Source organism: Mugil cephalus, chromosome 2 (assembly GCF_022458985.1).
Source record: "Mugil cephalus isolate CIBA_MC_2020 chromosome 2, CIBA_Mcephalus_1.1, whole genome shotgun sequence".
Classification (NCBI taxonomy): Eukaryota; Metazoa; Chordata; class Actinopteri; order Mugiliformes; family Mugilidae; genus Mugil; species Mugil cephalus.
The window spans coordinates 11,742,844-11,762,210 of NC_061771.1; the positions used below are offsets into that span (position 1 = coordinate 11,742,844).

General features: G+C 40.3%; 1 protein-coding gene across 1 annotated transcript in view; it reads right to left on the reverse strand.

Annotated features, from left to right (window-relative positions):
* The window catches only part of sorcs3 (sortilin related VPS10 domain containing receptor 3), a 214,213-nt gene that overhangs the window by 18,972 nt on the left and 175,874 nt on the right, over window positions 1-19,367 (reverse strand). Inside the window, exon 19 of the mRNA XM_047579158.1 lies at window positions 4,666-4,852. Coding sequence (XP_047435114.1) covers window positions 4,666-4,852 — 187 coding nt within the window. The remainder of the gene's footprint in view (window positions 1-4,665; window positions 4,853-19,367) is intronic.

Sequence of the window (19,367 nt, forward strand, 5' to 3'; positions counted from 1 at the left end):
GGATCCAACATTGTCATGGTTCAAGTCCCGAAACCATTGTCTTGGCTAAATAAAGTAGTTGTTATTAGTATTTTGGCAAGTAATATATATCTCACAGCAATTTGCATCACTGTAGATGCATAGGTTATGGTGACTGTTGCTCAGTGTGGTTGGCTTCACCAATTTTATTACCGGAAGAAACGTCATGACAAATGACATGAGTCTGAATTGACTTTTTATTGGCACTTTTCAGTCACTATTCATCTTGAAAGCCAGATGGGGACGTGCAATTGGTAAAAAGCATTTGCCACAGGATGGATTTCAAAACCCTTAAACAGTTACTGTCAGAAGTCTTTTTATGTTGACGTACTCTTAGAGCCCTGGCTTCCCATCAAATATAGTACAAACCCCCAAACAAAGATATACTTGTACCGGATGAACTGTGAACACGAAGGCTGTTGGAAAGATATGGTGTGATATTTATTTATTGATTTATTTTAATCTTGGACTATGTGCTAACTCACACTCCACCCTATAAATGTCCCTACTAATTCATATTAGCATACAGTGCATTACTGATTTCAGTGCATAGGTAATTTCAGTACTTACTGCTGTGACCAATGAGCCAGAGAATACATTTCATTATTGTTCTATATATATAGAGGCAGCACACTCATGCCCCACAGCAAAGTTCAGCTCCGGGTACTCCTGCTTCCTCCCACCATCCAAAGACATGCTCCATAGGTTCACTGGTGATTGTAAACTGGCTGTACGTGTGAGTGTGAATGGTTGTCTGTCTCTCTGTGTTAGCCATGTGATGGACCCTGCTTCTGGCTCAATCACTGGGATGGGCTCCAGCGGTTACAGAAAATGAACGAAACACCAAATGTACCAAACCATGACTTTTTACTATTTACTGTATCTATGAAGGCAAATGATACAGGCAGAAGCTACAATCGGTCAACTATTTCTGCAGACAGACATGAATGGATGTGTATTATAGTTTATTATATTGGCCTGCAATGACTAGAAGTCTTTATGCTGTCCTCTGCAGACCTGGAGGATAAAAGGCCTGGCCAAGAGGGGCAATTTTTTTTGTATAGCTGCTGGAACAAAGCTATTGTGATATCATTCCACTTTAACTTTTTTTTTCGGGCAATCCTCATTTCCTGTTTTGTTTGCTTGTTTGTTTGTTTCTATTGTGGCACAGTCGGGTGGTATTGTATCTCCTGAAGCACTCTCAACTAGAAAAATAGCCAAATAAACCAACAAAAAAAACCCAAAACAAACAAACTTGAGAATGCACATGAATCCAGACAGATATTAATCTAAGAAACTCTAAAGCCTTCTTCAAATGCATTCAACTAATCACGACAGAAGATTTTCACGTATGTTACCGTGGCAGACATTATAAAGTGATGTCATGACTAACAGGTCGTGTTGAGTCTGTTACTGTGGCTGATGGCAGCCAAATAAAAGTCCCTCTCTAACACTGCAAATACGTCAACGCCGTCGAGTATTTTTGACATGACACCTTAAGGCTAATGCTGTAAACCTCCCCACTAAGAAACTAATAGGACCTGACAGGGGTCTGGGTTGCTTTACACTAATCTCAGGGATGACGTTTCCTGTGGTGGACAGATGTAATGCGCTACTTTCGGGGAGAAACTCCAAAGAAAGGTTTGTGTAGTGCCGCAGTCGAGGGGTGCTCGTCTTTCCGCGGCTTCGGTTCACCCTCATCCTCTTTCACCAGGACTAATCTTTATCCCCACTTTGAGATGCCTGGTGCGTACGTGCGTGTGTGTGTGTGTTCCTGTACGTATGTATGAATGAGAGGAGGTGAGAGAGTCGTGCCATTAAATATACTCAGCTGAGAAATCATTGCGGTACTTTTTGGCATTTCTCCTTGACAGCTTCACCTACACTGGGAAATAAATCCAGCTAAAATTACTGCTGTCGTAAAACTTGATGCAGAGCACACTGGCTGACACATCACAACAGCAAGAGGTTAAATTAAAATGGATTGAACCAGTGAAAGAGTAACTAATAAGACTGAGAGACAATTCAACGTTCGGTGAAGGAAGCTTGAATAATTCCCATGGGAAATTTAAATAATGTGGCTTTTCACGGCAGTCTCAACGAAGCTGGACAGCGTGACGATCCTGGAATTTGTTGGGTGAAGCCTGCCGCACTTAAATAAACCATTGTTCTGGTGTTGTGTCCTCAGATAACTGGCTGTTAGCTGATCGGCCTGTCTGCCCACAGTGAAACCTTGCATAAGCATGTTTGTCATGACCTTTTTTCTCCCAAAGTTGTTTGTGTTTATCACAGCTGCTGTGTTACATAATCCCGTGTATAGGTCAGTGCAGTTCACTTCAGAGCAGTTCAGCATGGATCAGCAGCGTGGCCGTCATTCAGTTGAACATGTTTGAGCACCTGGAGCTGCCATGAAATACACAAATGGAAAGAGCATGTTGCTGCTGCCTCCTTTGTGAGCTAAAGCTGGAACCACACAACAAGCCAGCATGTAGATTCATTTCCAAGTGTCTAAATAGCGGAGAGCTGCTGGCTTCAGCTGACGTCATCATTTCTGAGGGGCAACTCTGTAATTTATGTAAGCTACCTGCTACACCTGCCAGTAAACTGCAGCATCATTCAGCAGCACCATTACGTGTCAGTTAATTCTTGAATTGCGTTCCACTTTTCAGTAGCCACATCATGAAGAGAAAATAAATAACATTATCCTGGGAGCTGGACCAAATGAGCCTGCTACCATCTCTGTTGTCAAAGATATTGACAGAGAAATAACTTTAAAGGACAAACAAGTGATTAATGCATTAGTAGAGAATGCCTCATTCACTTAACGTCACATCATTTGTTGCTTTGATTGATTGTATCCAGTCGTATGTGGAGGTATATTTTCTCTGTATTGGATGAATCACTGGTTATGGTTATGCAAGGCTAAAAAGAAACATCATTTAAAAGTTGAATTCTGTCAGCACATACTTTTTTCTAGCTACATACAACCTCAACCACCTTTACCAGTTATGTACTAGGGATGTGCTAATCGATCCAGAAATATCGATACTTCCGATCTGGACCTGTTTTGTAGAATCGATCTTCACATCAACACATCAATACCAAGTTCGCTTTCACAAGTAATGTTAATACTTTCATGACACTGAATCTGTAATCAATTCACACACACAAAAAAAAAAAACGTGAGAGAGGAAGCGCAGGCAACTGCTCCTCACACCAGGGATAGACCTCTATGGTGGAAGCCCTTCAGAGAGGCAGAAAATATTCAGATATATTATGAAAATCCATCACAGCCGTATACACATTAACAAAAACATATAAATGGGAAATGATAGAGAATGTAGAATGAGACCTTCTGTCAAGTTCTAACCTGACGCCCTCTTTGTCTCGTCCAAAAATATTTTTTTGTAATTACATTCACAAATGTTCACTGTAAAACTCTTTATATACAAAAGTGGACGTCTAAAAGCACTGGTGTTGGGATATTAGCCTTGGCATTACTTGATATTAGATTGAAAGGAAAGATAGTGGCATCGCACATCCCTATTATTTACAGCACGTCATGTCAGTAATGGTCTACAGTCTGCTGCTGCCTCTTAACTGATCTGAGCTCGCGCAATACCTCAAGGAGACTCTGGAGGATTGTATCGACAGTTTCATCTTTAACGCAGGGCTTTTTGGGGAACGCTATTCCCTAATTCACCATTTCCCAACAGTCCAAAACCTCCAGAACTGTTTTGCAGACTCGGATTCTAACTATCAAACATGTCTGATATTAATCTGAGTCAGTACTTTAACAATACCCGATGAGAGAAACAAGTCTACGAGGACAAGGGCGAGTGGAAGGTGTTGCAAAGCAAAAGGAAACTTCCAGCCCTCTAGGCTAATGCTAGTTAGCATTCTTCTGTAGACGGATATTAAAACTGGCACCTCCGGTTCTCTGATTTAGCCTTCTGATTTGGTTCTTTTTCTTTCACTGCAAAACATTAAACAGCAAGTTGTTTTCCCACAGTCTGTTTCATTTATTTCCTGTGATGCTGAGATCACATAAGGTGGTGCATTTAATACTCCCTGATCTGACACAATAATTGCAATATTCTGTGCTCTAGTTTCAGGTTGAGAGAAGAATACCAGCCCCTCGCCCCCCAGGTCAGTTAGTTTGGTCTGGTGTGAACACAGCTATTGCACTCCATCCTCCAACAAATCAAACTGAGAGACCAGTTAGAGAGGGTGGTCCTGGCCAGCTCGCAATCGTGTCCTTGAAAGAGTGGACACCCCGACAGAGTCAAAGAATCAAACTCTGGATCAAGCTGAACAAAAGTAGTACATAGATCACAGGAGCAGCAAGAAATGCCACTGCCCGCATCCACTGCTGCTGCTCTATTTTTGATTCGATCATTACCAGAAATCCATTCCCCCACCCACAAAATGGTGACCAATCTAGACATAGTGCTTGTCTTGATTGCTTTGTCTCGATTGCCCTGGTGAAAAATGTAAGTTTTGATTCGAACAGTAAAAGGGAGGGGGGGAAATGATACATGTGCCAAATTACCTCCTTGACAACAACCCCACATCTTCCTATGAAGTATATTTCAGTACACAACAAGAGAGGCTCTGGTGGTTTTATTTAAAGATGTGGACACTCACATGTGACGTGCAGGTAGAGCGTTGTGCTGTCATAACCCAGCGCGTTCTCCGCCAGCGCGGTAACACGGAAGATTCCAGCAGACTTGTAGACATGTTTGATGCCCTCCTCGGTCCAGCTCAGGTTGGAGTATGACACGGCGGTGCCGTCACCGAAGTCTAGCTGGATGTTCGTGCGCAAGGAGTCCCCCTGAAATGCAGCACAGCAGGACTTTTATTCAGCTGCACATGAAATCAGATCACTACCACAGAACAGACAGACAGAACGATCTCATGGCTGTTTCGAAAGGAACGTACTACAAAGGCCATGCAGATATGCTCCATAGAGTATAAAGGAACATCCTGATGCAAAGGATCAATCAGATATGAACAGTGAGAGTGAGTATATTAAAACTGGTTTCCAGAATCATAAGCAAAGGCCTGTAGCAGCATGGTTCAAACGGCTAAATGAGATTGGTACTGGAGTGGTTTGTAGCTGGAGGAATACAGTCCCAGCAGGTAGAACACATTAGTGTTTTAACACTGACCAACCACAGATATAATATAACTCCCCAAGGAGTTATATTGTTCTCCCTTTTGAAAGCTGGCAAGGTACATTTACAGCCAGCCAAATAGGAATAATCAGCACAAAGAAATATAATATTCAGCTTCAAACATGAATGTAGAAATGCTACTGGCACTTTAATTATACTGCGTGGCTTTGTGGGTGGACACAGACCCCGTTTCCCATAATAAAATAATATTTCAGGAAATTTCTTTTTGTCCTTAAATAGAAATTATATCCGTCAGGGGTCACAGTGACACAGCTGGAGGAAAGCCGGTAAATACAGGGGAGCGTTTAGCAGCTAACAACAAAAACATTAATTCAGGAGGCAGTGGAGGCTTATCAGGATATGACTGTGCTAAAGCTCTATTCGGATTTCATTACGGGGCGGGTGTCAACCGTTACAGCAAAAATAACAGCATCCATACAATTGAATGGTTTTCAATTTAATTGTAGACATAATAAACTCCATTGCTCTCAGATGATGTATGATGTATTACTGTGTTGCCATAAAGCCCATCCAAACAACCCAATGTTTTCAAGTGGATCTTTGCCAGAACCTAATCTGTTCCTAAAGGAGAGACTCCTGACCAACTTTCTGCCGCAAAAATCTTGTGGGAAGCATGGGTTAGGCTAGGTGGAGACCAAAGCAGAGCTAAAATATATTGAAATTTGTTTCTATAGGGCATCATTCAGTATGTCAATACGGTGTTAACAACTGGTTGGCACTTTCCAAAGGTAGCAAAGGTAGCACAAAACATCAGCTACAGCAGCTTAAAGTTTGTTAAAAGTTGAACCTTTGCATGCAATTTGATAACTATTGCATGACTGAAAATACATGTTGTAAATGCGTTTGTTTGAATGTTGTTGTATACACAGGTGTGTCTGCAGCACAGTCAAAGAGTGGTTTTAAAAGATCATTCCGAAATCATGTGAAGACAATCCTCCCCTCAGAAGTCTGCTTCTGCACCCTTCGTCACTACAAGTGCCAAAACTTTCTCCCCTCCCTAATCTGCTGCTGGTCTCTGCACCCGGCTAAATCACTGACCCAAAAGATCTCCGTCTGTCTTGATTTGTTGTTGTGGAGGCACTCCTGAAGCTGACTTTAAAAAGGTACAGTGGAGCACTACTCACATCAAATCACAGACTTATTGACATTCAGATTGGCCTAACTTTTCAAACGGGGGCAAAGACTGTAGTGTGATTGAAGCACCTGAGGATGGTTGATGGTAGACAGAACGGGAAATGAGCACAAGCGCTAATCCAGGTCGGGGTTCCGGACATGAAACATTCAAAAAGTATTACTGACAATGGAGGGAGTGCAAGGCCACCCCCTGCATTTTGCTGTGCACCGATGTTTTTAAGTAACCCCTATTTACTTTATTTATGATCGTATACACAGATCAGCCACAGCACTGATCATCTTGTGACAATGTTCTACTGGGAAACTTTTAAACCTGGCATTCGTTCATGTGGATGTTACTTAGACATGTACCACCCACTCCATAGCAATGGGATTCCTTGATGGCAGCAGCCATCCCCAGCAGGATGGAGAGAACTACACAAAATTAGGTAGGTGGACATAATGTTATGCCTGATTGGAAATATCAATAAAATGAATCTTAACGGACCCTCACTTCTCACTCTAGTTAAACTGGATCATCTATAGCCTCATCAAGCTTGTTCTGGGAGGAAGCACTGTCTGTTCATGACCTCAGCAATCGTGAAAAAGGAAAAGAGTAGGTTTCAAGATCATTTTCACTCTTGCATAATAAGAAAATTGGAGCATCTCTTAAAAATCATTACACAATCCATCAGAATAGGCTACAATTATCAGATGAAACCTCTCTGAGTTCTTGGTACAATTAATGGAGAATAGAAAGTTAGAGTTGGCAGACCTTTGGTTTTTTTTTGTTTGTTTTTTTTTTTTTTTACTTCCACCAGTCCTTTTCAGGTGAATACAATATACACGAAGCTGCAAAGATGGAACACTTTTTCATATTCAGAATTAAGTGGATCAAATTTCCGTGCAGCACATACTGTAATGTATGCCATCTGTTTACACATCCACTGGGAGCTTCCGGAATTTAAGAAAATAACAAATGCAGCTCAACAGTCTGTGAGGTTGTCTCCATTTAAATGATACACTGAACGTTTTCTTGCTCCTTGCGAATGTGTTCATTTTCATCAAAGCAACGGTAGCATCTATAATCATAGTTTTTAGCTTTAATTACATGACTAGATAATTACAGTTCTCTTAATCATTTCTCTCATCGGATAAATGTACAGATGTGTCACATCCCTTTATGTGACTGGTCTTAAAGTTTTGTGTGACTAGTTTTCATAAAACAGATGTTTGTGCTCTTTGATCTGATTCAATATTTATATATTAAATACTGCAAAACTCCCTCAAAGCTGCTCTTTGCAGAGAGTTGACTTGCTGCAAGTTAATTTGTGAGGGAAATAATTCAGTAGTTGTGGGATTCAATCATTAATACTAAACATTATTGATGTTGGATAGTGACTTTTTGGATATAAATTGGATATAAAGGATATAAAATGATTTATTTTTTGTACACGTGTATGTTTGCCCTTGTGTGGTGTGTAGTATTCAGTATTCAGCTGCCTGCTCGGTTTTCTCTGGGAAACACATCTGGCACAAGATGAGTAGCAGTACCGCGCCAGTGTTGGTGGCTCCTGATGCCACAGCTATCATCTCCGTGCTCATCCTCTCAGGCCTGTGTAGTCGAACTCCCAGCCTCCCCATCGGCACATTGTAATGCAGTGCAACTGGGACCTTCATTTGTGACGCGGCATTAGGATGCTGCCTTTGCCAAAACTCACAATAAAGTGAAATTGTTCTTGTGCTCTTTTCATCTCTCGCTATCTGAGCGTCTTCTTTGTGTGCGAAGACTCAGGAGGTTTGGTGGAAGCTTTTGGGGGCATTTTGTGTTACTGGTAAATTACATATTTCACAAGTGACAGGACAGAATAGAGAACAGCTAAAGACAGGAGCTGACAGCACGGCCATTGTTAAGAACTGTAATGAGCTGGCAGGCTAACAAGACGTTTGTCTGGTGGCGCCAATGTCACTCAGCTCTTCTCAGTGTCTGCCGTCCATTCTGTCCTCATACTTGCTCTCAATATCAGCCACAATGGGACTCACTAATCTGCATGAGAGTGATGCTGACCCATCCCTCTAAATGTCACTCTTTGTGTGAGTTTGTCTCTTGGGGCTCAGTGGATCCAAACACATCTCGGCTGGAGCCTGGAGACTGGGACATCACTGCTGTTTGAGCTGACAGGGATTTGGATACAGGAGGCCAGCATTTGTTCAGGTGTGTGTCAGATCTGGACCTAGAGAGTCGGTGTGACATGTGACGACAGCAGAATTTGTCTCAGTCAAGTCTCAGTCTCTGTGTTCCTCTAAGTCCGAAGACCACCGTCCATCCACACATTCCAGCCCTCATATCCACTTCAGTTAAAATGACCTCTCATCTGTTTGCCTTAATGCAGTTTGCTTAAGGTGGAAGGAAGCCGTCCAACCCTGATGCGGAACAAACAAGCAGACCGTGACAGTTTTACAGTTTACTGTTTTATCTTCGCAGTTGTAAGCAATCAGTCACGGTCTAAAAGAGTTTAGCTTGAAAGCAAAGGTGAAATTACCAATAAATTAATCTGCTGTTTGTGACCTTTAAAGGACTCTTCTAATTGAGGTACGATGAGGTAATCTGATTACTACTGCAAAAGAGCATCAATGACGTTGATTAAGTTAGTACTGTAAATTAGTCAGTTTGCGTGTAATACATCAGTACATCTCAATTTTTACAACAATGACAATCACAAATCATGGCAGCACAGCAAAGGTTAAAACATTACTCATAGAAGTTGTTGTCTTTGTAAGGTAACTGAAAGATGATTTGACTAATAGGAAAAGTATGTTGCAGCTCTAGTGTCATGCCCTCTGCCCTGTTCAGACCTTGCATTAACATCTGTCCTGGGGAATCTGATCGCAAGTGACCAGTAAAAAATGCAGGTGTGATAATACCCAGGATGGATTGAGGCCGCATTTGAGAGATCCAAGTTCAGACCACATCTGGAGGTGGACCGAGTCGCATTTGTCCACATTTGACTACATTCCCTTGATAGATTTAACACACGTCCCAAGTCAAATTATGTCATTAAATGAGGCATTCATTCAAAAAGACTTACAAACACGCGCCTGCTATTTGTTAATTATCATCTGCAAAGGAAAAGGCACTGACTAACCAAATAATAAATAAATCTAATCAAATTAAATTTGTGAATATGAGTGCACCGTGTGTGATTTTTGTCGTAAAATAATGTGACGGTATGTGTTAATGATTACTGATGCGACCATACTGATGTATGAATAAATATTCAGCTACACCTCAAATGATATCGGAGTTTATTTGCATACAGAGCACAACGCTGAGATCGGATCTGGAGAACTGCGAAGAAATGCATGTTAATGCCAGGTCTGAACACAGACACTAAAACCTCCTGCTAGCATTTGCCTGTACCTGTGCCTGTTAGTTTTGGACCCACTGGAAATTGCAAAGAATACACAGCTATACACAGCTCAACGTCTTTCAAACGAATCCTGGTGCTTGTTGTGTTCTGGTTCTGAGTTCAATGCTTAACTTTCAGCCAGGCACCAAGTTTTGTGTCAAGCAGAGAAAAATAAGAGATGACAGATTTTAAAAGGACTTAAATAAAGTACATGGCCAAAACCACAACAGCTACTGAATGCTATTACTACAGTTTTTTGGGCATAGTCAAAGGTAAAAGGTTTTAATACACTGATCAGCCACAGCATTAAAACCCCTGACAGGCGAAATGAATAACATTCACCATCTTATGACAATGCAATTGGGAAACATTTGGACTTGGCATTCGTGTGGATGTCATTAGACATGTACCGCCCACCTAGACCACACCAGGTACCCCCACCCCATAGTAATGACCCTCAAAAACAAACAAAAAAACATGGAAAATGGTACAAGATGTTGACCTGGCCTTCAAATCACTAGATCCCAAACTGATCAAGCATCTGTGGGATGATCCACAGAGGTCCCTTCCCTCAACGGGACCCCCATTTACAACATCCTGTTGCCACAGACACCACAGGACACCCTCAAAAGCTTCATGTCCATTCTCTGATGAGTCACAACTGTTTTGGAGGCAGAAGGACAACCCACACAATATTAGGAAAGTGGTCATAATGTTGTGCCTGATCAGTGTATGTCAGTGTGTGTAAGAAAAAAACAATTAGTGCCTTTTTTTTAACAAAAAAACACATTCAGCCAAATCACCCATAGTGACGCATTATTTTGGACCTCAGTTGAATGGTTGTTTTATATTCAAAAAAGAAGAAAAAAATAGAATAAGAACATGCCAGTCATTGCAACGGGCCAACAAAGTCAACAAGTCAGGGTGTGTCCCTCTAATACGATCGCACACAGCTTGATAATGGATACTGCAGTTAATATTTAAGCTGGGAACCCTCAGTAGTTGCAGCTGTCATGTTTGATCACAATGTTCGTCAGCAGGAGACTCATCAGGCTCCTCCAGCGGGGCAGAAATAGGTTTCACAAAAAGATAACATGAACACGAACAACTGTGGAACATTTTCTCTCTAATATGAGTGCAGTGTGAAGCAGAAGTGGCTGATAAAAATTCAAACTGACAAAACAACCGTTAGGCAGATCACAGGGAGCTCATATTAACAGAGATGGAAACACTGTGAGCATTTAAAACTTGTGCCGTGTTTGGTGAGTACTGTTTAATGGACTACAGATTCATATCAAGTCGACTCTAAGTAACTAAAATGATTCAGTAGATATGAATAAATCCTTTCAGGAGTTACACACCTTACGGGGATAATTAAAAAGTGCCAGTAAAATAGCAGAAGAATGTGTTTCTAATGAAAGAACAAAAAATGAAGTATGTTGTCACACCTTTATTGTGGACTGAAGGTGAACACCTCATTGCCAGTTTGCACACTTCACCTGACTCAATGCCAAATTTCCATATTATATACAATGACATTTGGGTGCAGTCATTGCAGTACTGATTTTTGCACTTTTGCACTGTTTTTTCATTTATTTTATGTATATATTTATTCAGATTGGTTTATCCTATGTTACTTATTTTAACGGAGCTTTTCCTCTCAGTCTTATGTCGTTGTTGCCTACTCTGTGTGCCCTCAATTAAAGTTTTTCTGAATCTGAATCCGTCAACAATGTCTACTCTCTAACTTAAGCACAGAGAAAGAAATGAAGCCAAATCTCATCCATGACAAGACTGAATGGAGGGGGAAATCAGTTTATCCAGACAGTGCTCATTCTGTCACCATCTGATTGAATCTTTCACAGTTTGGTAAGACACAGGAATTGAGTCAGGATTTTAAAATGCCAACGAGTCCAGATCCCCTCAAGACAATGGGCAAAGCTACACTCCGCTGTTCTCATTTATCTCTGTACTAGAAAATGTCACACTAACCGTTTCCACCCTGGACTTTCATGCACTGAGACCAGGCTGATTCCACTTTGATTACATTTCAAAAGGTGGTAAAGGAGAACACATTAACTCAAGTGGCTGCCTGGTTTTACTAAGACTGAAGGGAATGCAGCATTGTTGTGTTTCACTTATTTTGGCTAAGATCTGGTAGAGTTGCAGTTAACAAGAGGCAGAAATATAGATGTCCATATTAGATGTCACTCTTATTTGCTGATGGAGGCACATCCTATGTTTTCTTACATCCATCCATCCATTTTCTTCAGCTTATCTGAGGTCGGGTCTGTTGCAGTGGCAACAGAATAAGCAAGGAACTCCAGATGACAGACATTCAGACATTCAGACATTCCCAGGCTAGACCAGATATACAATCCCTCCAACGAGTACTGGGTCTACCCCTTGCAAGTGTCTGTGCAAGTGTGTCCAGGTGCGCTAGAGGCATCCAATCCAGAAGTCCTCACCAACTTAGCTAACCCCTTTTGATGCAAAGGAGCAGTGACTTCGCTTTGAGCTCCCACCAGGATGTCCGAGCTTCTCACCCTCTAAAGCTGAGCCCAGCCATCCTTTAGAGGAAACACATTTCAGCCAAAGATCATCTGGTAAACTGAAAGCTTTGTCTTACTGCTCAGCTACAGTCCAATACAATGGCTGCATTTCTGCAGCTGCACCGAACCACCTGTCCATCTCTTGCTCCACTGTTCCATCAGTCATAAACAGCGCCCTGAAATACTTGAAATCCCTTCGTTGGGACAGGAACTTGCCCCAACCCGTAGGGAACAATTCTGAATTCTCATCTGGCAGAACACTTATGGTGCTGACCCTCATCCCAACCACTTCACATTCTGCTGAAAACTGTTCCAGGGCTCCTCGGCATGTTGAAGCCAACAGAACCACGGCTGCCAATGAAAGACTGAGATAGTTATTCTTTTTGTGTTATTGGTTGTTTTTTGTCTGACTTGTCCTTGTTTCTTTGTGCTTTGAACCAATCGACATGGGTTTTAGTCTTTTGTGCTGCTTTTATTTTGTTTTGTTTTTTTTCTGGACCTTTTGTGTGTGGCTGTGGAGTTCATCGGAGCGGCCATGGTGTCCGTTGGTGTATTCCAAAGAGTTAAAAGTGAAAGAGCGGAGGAGGTTCAGCACGGCGGTGCCATCTGTGCTAAAATGTGTCTTTGGCAGCAAAAGGGATAGCCTGTGTGCGCTTGTTGGGACCACAGTGCGTCTGTGCCCGGCTTGGGGACTCTACGGGCAGATGGAGACACGCTCCTGGGTATTGGAGTTTACATCCCTACCTCAGTAGACAAGGAACACTGTGTGACCCCGATCCATGCCACTGTTGTATAGATGTAACGATATGAAAATTTAATTTCACGATTATTGTGACCAAAATGATCACGGTTATCATTATTATCATGGTGAAATGTGCTCAAAATGTTCAAAAAGAACTTATAGGAAAGATTTACTATAGCGTTGTCAAAGGATGCTACAGGAAATCTTTCCTGCCTCAATCCATACGCCTGTTTAATTCCTCATCTGCATGTGACAGATAACGCTCTGAACATTATTTCTTTTCTCGCCTTGTATTCACTTATTTCAACTGACTTATTTCCATAATCTTGTAAATATTGTGTAAATAGTAGATTGTTATATAGGATGTATGGTAACACTTTCTATGAAGGTTGTATTTATAGTGCCCTATGAATACACTCATAATGTTTTATAAGGTGTCTATAAAGCATTATAATGGTCATTATTACATCTATACATATTCACAAGTCGTTATAACCAACTTCATGATGCATTATGACAACTGGTTACGAATGATTATAATTTTAATCTGAATAGTGCATTATAAATATGTCAATATCTGCCTAGTCACTTGTTAGTTTTATAATGCATCATAACTACTTTGCTTTGCTAAATGTGCATAGTGATGCATAATGACTTTTGACTTCGCCTATAGTGCTTTATATCTGTAGTTATAAGTATATGTAATAAAGTTATAATAATTCTATACATCTCCCTACAGCACACTGTTATAAACAGCCATGCAATATCATAAGTGCTATTTGTCAGCGCTAAGTAAAGTGACAAGAATATGACACTATTATTAACAGATATAAGTTACTATGAGTAATTAAAAGGTGCAATGAACTAAGTCCTGAGTCTGGCATCTTTACCCCATATGCACAGTGTTAATATCATAGGTGTTATTTGTCAGCTTTAGGTAAATTAGAGCAAATGAAATGCCTGGACAGTAAAGACAAAATAAATGCATTTAGTTCACTTTATTTTCATTTAAACCAACACACATAAGCAGAATGATTATCAACGCTCTGAGCACATTACACAAACACATGAAACAGGCCACAAAAGTGGCACGGCGTGGTCCTAGAGATGTGGCCTTAAAAGTGCCTTTGGGTTGGTGAGGTGATTCAGGGTCAGAGGTCAGGAGATGGTTTGACAGCAACTACAAGAAGAACAGAGGCAAATCTTTAGTGCTCTAGCTGGGTTTGTTTTTATGCAGAAAGGTTTGATTGAAAACACATAAGCAGATCAGGGTTTTTTTTGTTTAAAGCAGCCTAATGAAACATTATGTTACCGCATATCGTGCAGGCAGCGCAGATTACCCGTAGGTGGCTTAAACTAGCTACACGAAAGTTACCAGACACGGCTAGTTTTAACTCACAAATTAGATCGTTTTCATATTCTTGAGTTTAATGATTGAAACCATTCGAAATCATTGCTTTAATATGTAAACGATGTGCTTCATGTAAGCAAAGTTAGGCATTAGGTCAAAAAACACTAGCAGGACAGAGAGACAACATACCTGTCCTGGAGAGGACTCAGAGGAGAAAGGAAAGAAAAGTCGCTTTACGACTAGTACATGCAGTCAATGCTTTACGACAGTGGGAGGAGCTGGGGACGGAGGTGGGTGGGTGGGGTCAGAGGTCAGGGGTCATGGACTAAGGAATGACACTTCTACAATAATAAAAATAAATAATATAAATAAAAACGATATCAAAATAATATCTGACGGCATTCAATAAAGGCGGACATTTCTAGCGATCCTGTATAAGAGACCGATATAACAAATAACCATTAATTTTTTTTCGAATCTCAAAGTGCCGAATCCTGCAGCAAAATTGACGTTACATTAAAAACCGAAATAAGACCATTACAAATCTAGTCTAAATGAAATTAAATCAAACCTCTTCATTGCGCAGTGTCCCATTGACAGTCGTCCTCATAGCACGAAATAACTTCCAATTGAAATACATCAGTTTGAAATTCGTTTCGAGCGGCATGAAAATTTGAGAAAAATCGGCAGGCACCAAACAATAGATTAATTTTCGTGACAGTTTCACATCCACTGTGACACCGGGTTGGCATTTAACCGCTTCTTTATACAGGATCGCTAGAAATGTCCGCATTTATTGAATGCCGTCATATTATTTTGATATCGTTTTTATTTATATTATTATTATTATTGTAGAAGTGTCATTCCTTAGTCCATGACCCCTGACCTCTGACCCCACCCACCCACCTCCGTCCCCAGCTCCTCCCACTGTCGTAAAGCATTGACTGTATGTACTAGTCGTAAAGCGTCTTTTCTTTCCTTTCTCCTCTGAGTCCTCTCCAGGACAGGTAGGTCGTCTCTCTGTCCTGCTAGTGTTTTTTGAGCGAATGCCTTACTTTGCTTACATGAAGCACATCGTTTACATATTAAAGCAATGATTTCGAATGGTTTCAATCATTAAACGCAAGAATATGAAAACGATCTAATTTGTGAGTTAAAACTAGCCGTGTCTGGTAACTTTCGTGTAGCTAGCTTAAGTCACCTACGGGTAATCTGCGCTGCCTGCACGATATGCGGTAACACAATGTCTCATTAGGCTGCTTTAAACAAAAAAAACCCTGATCTGTTTATTTGTTTTCAATCAAACCTTTCTGCATAAAAAACAAACCCAGCTAGAGCACTAAAGATTTGCCTCTGTTCTTGTATTAGCTGTCAAACCATCTCCTGACCTCTGACCCTGAATCACGTCACCAACCCAAAGGCACTTTTAAGGGCCACATCTCTAGGACCACGCCGTGCCACATTTGTGGCCAGTTTCATGTGTTTGTGTAATGTGCTCAGAGCGTTGATAATCATTCTGATTATGTGTGTTGGCTTAAATGAAAATAAAGTGAACTAAATGCATTTCTTTTGTCTTTACTGTCCAGGCATCTCATTTGCACTAATTTACCTAAAGCTGACAAATAACACCTATGATATTAACACTGTGCATATGGGGTAAAGATGCCACACTCAGGACTTAGTTCATTGCACCTTTTAATTACTCATAGTAACTTATATCTGTTAATAATCTTGTCATATTCTTGTCACTTTACTTAGCGCTGACAAATAGCACTTATGATATTGCATAGCTGTTTATAACAGTGTGCTGTAGGGAGATGTATTCATTATTATAACTTTATTACATATACTTATAAGTACAGACATAAAGCACTGTAGGCGAAGTCAAAAGTCATTATGCATCACTATACACATTTAGCAAAGCAAAGTAGTTATGATGCATTATAAAACTAACAAGTGACTAGGCAGATATTGACATATTTATAATGCACTATTCAGATTAAAATTATAATCATTCGTAACCAGTTGTCATAATGCATCATGAAGTTGGTTATAACGACTTGTGAATATGTATAGATGTAATAATGACCATTATAATGCTTTATAGACACCTTATAAAACATTATGAGTGCATTCATAGGGCACTATAAATACAACCTTCATAGAAAGTGTTACCGGATGTATGGTGTGAGTGCCTGTACATCGCTGCTGCAACTGTGAAAATTCCCAGTTTGGGATGAATAAAGCATCTACCTACCCACACTGAAATGATTTAACCAAATTTTATTTTGTAAAAACAAATAATAATCAGACACAGCTTAAATGATAATAAAAATAAATAAATAAAAATGGTAATTCTAACCGTCTGGAATTTTACCGCGGTTTATCACAAAACTGGTAATCGTTACATCCCTACACTGTTGCTATGCAATTGACAAAACAACGGGATTGCCTTGGACACTGTTTTCACAACTACTTTTGTAGTGACATATATTTCCGGACAGAGCAGGACGCTCATCATTGCAAAACACACTTCTACCTAGTAAATGCTGCCACTGAAGTCAGTCGCATTGTGCAGTTCTTTGTATTTTGAACAAAGACGAGTTCCTGTGATTTAGCTGTTACTTAAACATGATTCTAAAGACTCACCAAGATGTAAAATGAAGGTCTGAAAGCATTATATGGTCTATTCATATAGGAATGAATTTGAATTGCAGATAAAAAAAACAAGTCTTTCATTTTCTCTCCATCTCCGTCCTTTGATGCTCAGTGTGGAATGGCAGCTAAATTCTTTGTGAATTATTTGAGATTTTGTTGATGTCACATAACCCTTTATTTCTCTTTCAGTTGTTTACTTAAAACAAAGCCATCTGTAGACATAATAACTGTGTTGCATAAAGGGTTGCATAAAGCCAAACAATTAAAAAATAGTAATGATACAAACATTATTATATCACAAATCATGTGCCATTTATTTTTTGTTCTTTCGAACTCTATTTTTAAATGTGGCTCATAGCCACAGAGTCTTCTATCCATTAAATATTTAATGCCATTTGCTCTCCCCAAGAAATACAGCCATTGCGGGCTTCATGAATATAAATTAAACTTTGAATTCATCTTGAGAATTTTCTCAAATAGGGCTGATGCCACAAGGATCCTTTACCCCGTCCTCGTCTTCTTTTATCGCATCGTTCTGCCACCCACCATCATCCCCATCCCTCCTCCATCTGAGAAACTCACTCTCGATGAAAGAAGACATGCCTCGATTCCTCCACTCATCGCAGAGTAATATGACAACTGGGTCTGGACCAGACCTCAGGGGGACACACACTTACCTTGGGCTGTTCCTGCAGAAGCAAGAAAACACTCTTGTTGTTAACACCCCGAGGCCTGAAGTTAATATGATCATATTCTACCCAGGAACCATCTGATACAGTTTCCTAGTGACCAAGCAGCTTGGCAGGCCTGGCTCTGAACACACTTGCATTGTGAAGGCTCCATTAAAGATACCCTCTGAGGAAAAATCAAGTTTCAAATAGTGTTACCTTTTTCAAAATACTTGAAGATAAATCAAGAGAGAAATAAGCGGTTGAATTTCTGTGTTTCAGATACTACTATCGTTAGTATATGCGCCCATCAGAATTTTTTAAATATCAGCTTAGAAATTACTCAAAACTTTAGTGGAAGTCCTCAAAGTAGACAAAAAGAAATTGAACAAATTGAACAAAAATATCTTTGTGCAATTATTTTATCAAGATAGTAATTTCTTTATACCTGTGTATTGTAATAGTGAGTGAACCCTTGATAATGGCATCTGGTGTGATCTCCCTGTGGAGCAATAACAGGAACTAGACGCTTCCAGTATCTGCTGATCTACAGCAGCTTGGAGTAATGTCAGCCCATTTCTCAGTAAAGAACCAACTCAGTTCTGAGATGTTAGTGGGTTTAATCACATTACTGGTTTGCTTTGAGTCCTTCCACAACATTTCTATTGGATTAAGGTCAGGCCTTTGACTAGCTCAGATGCAGTAACACAGGCCGAAGGACAAGGACATTACCTGTTTCACAGAGGAGATGAGGTTCTGGTGCTTGAATGCAATGTTGTCTCATCTCCAAACATGACAGCTCCCATTTAAACCAAACAATTCCACACTGGTTTCATCTAACCACAACATAATTTCCCAATGGTATTTTGGCTTTACTGCAGGCTGTTGATCAAACAGCAGACTGGCAGAAACGTTCTGTTCGGGTCTCTGAGTCTCTGAGGTCTTGAGTCTTATTACACTTATTGGAAACACCTTTGAATGGATGGACTCAAATTTTACCTTGAAATTAACATGTAATCCTAGAGGTGTACAGGGTGTACTTCGCCTCTTGCTCAATGACACATGGGACAGACTCCAGCCCCCCCGTGACCAGCCAGAGGATAAGTGGTTACAGAAAATGAATGAAACAATGTTTTGAGTAATTTTTTTGCATAAAAGTAAGTGGACTGTGTCAAATTGGAAAAGAAGTGGATTGAGGTTAAGAATAATCTACCAACAATCTGTCCTCAAAACGTTTTACCCCTGTTCACACACTGGCATGAGTCTCTGGTCGATAATGGGTTATTACAATATCATTCATTTGGGAAAGAAAGCAGGATCAAACAGATTCTTCCAACAACAGCCAAGTATCTGGCTGTTACAGACCTTAGTCAAGTGAGTTTAAGGTAGGCATCACCCACGGATGCTCCTATTTAAATCCCAACTCTCCACCAGTCTCTTTGGATGACTTCCAAATTGTCTCCAAGAAACCCTACAAGCCCAGTTACCATTGTTTCAGCTTGTATTTTTTGGATACTAGAATGATTACTCAGCCTTGAGCGATCTGGTATACAGGACTTATGAGACAGAAAATAGTTTGTTCTATTTTTTTTTTCACTAGCTCTGTCCTTCAGCACTTCTGTTCAATCAAAAACTAAAGATAAAAGACATCTACTCA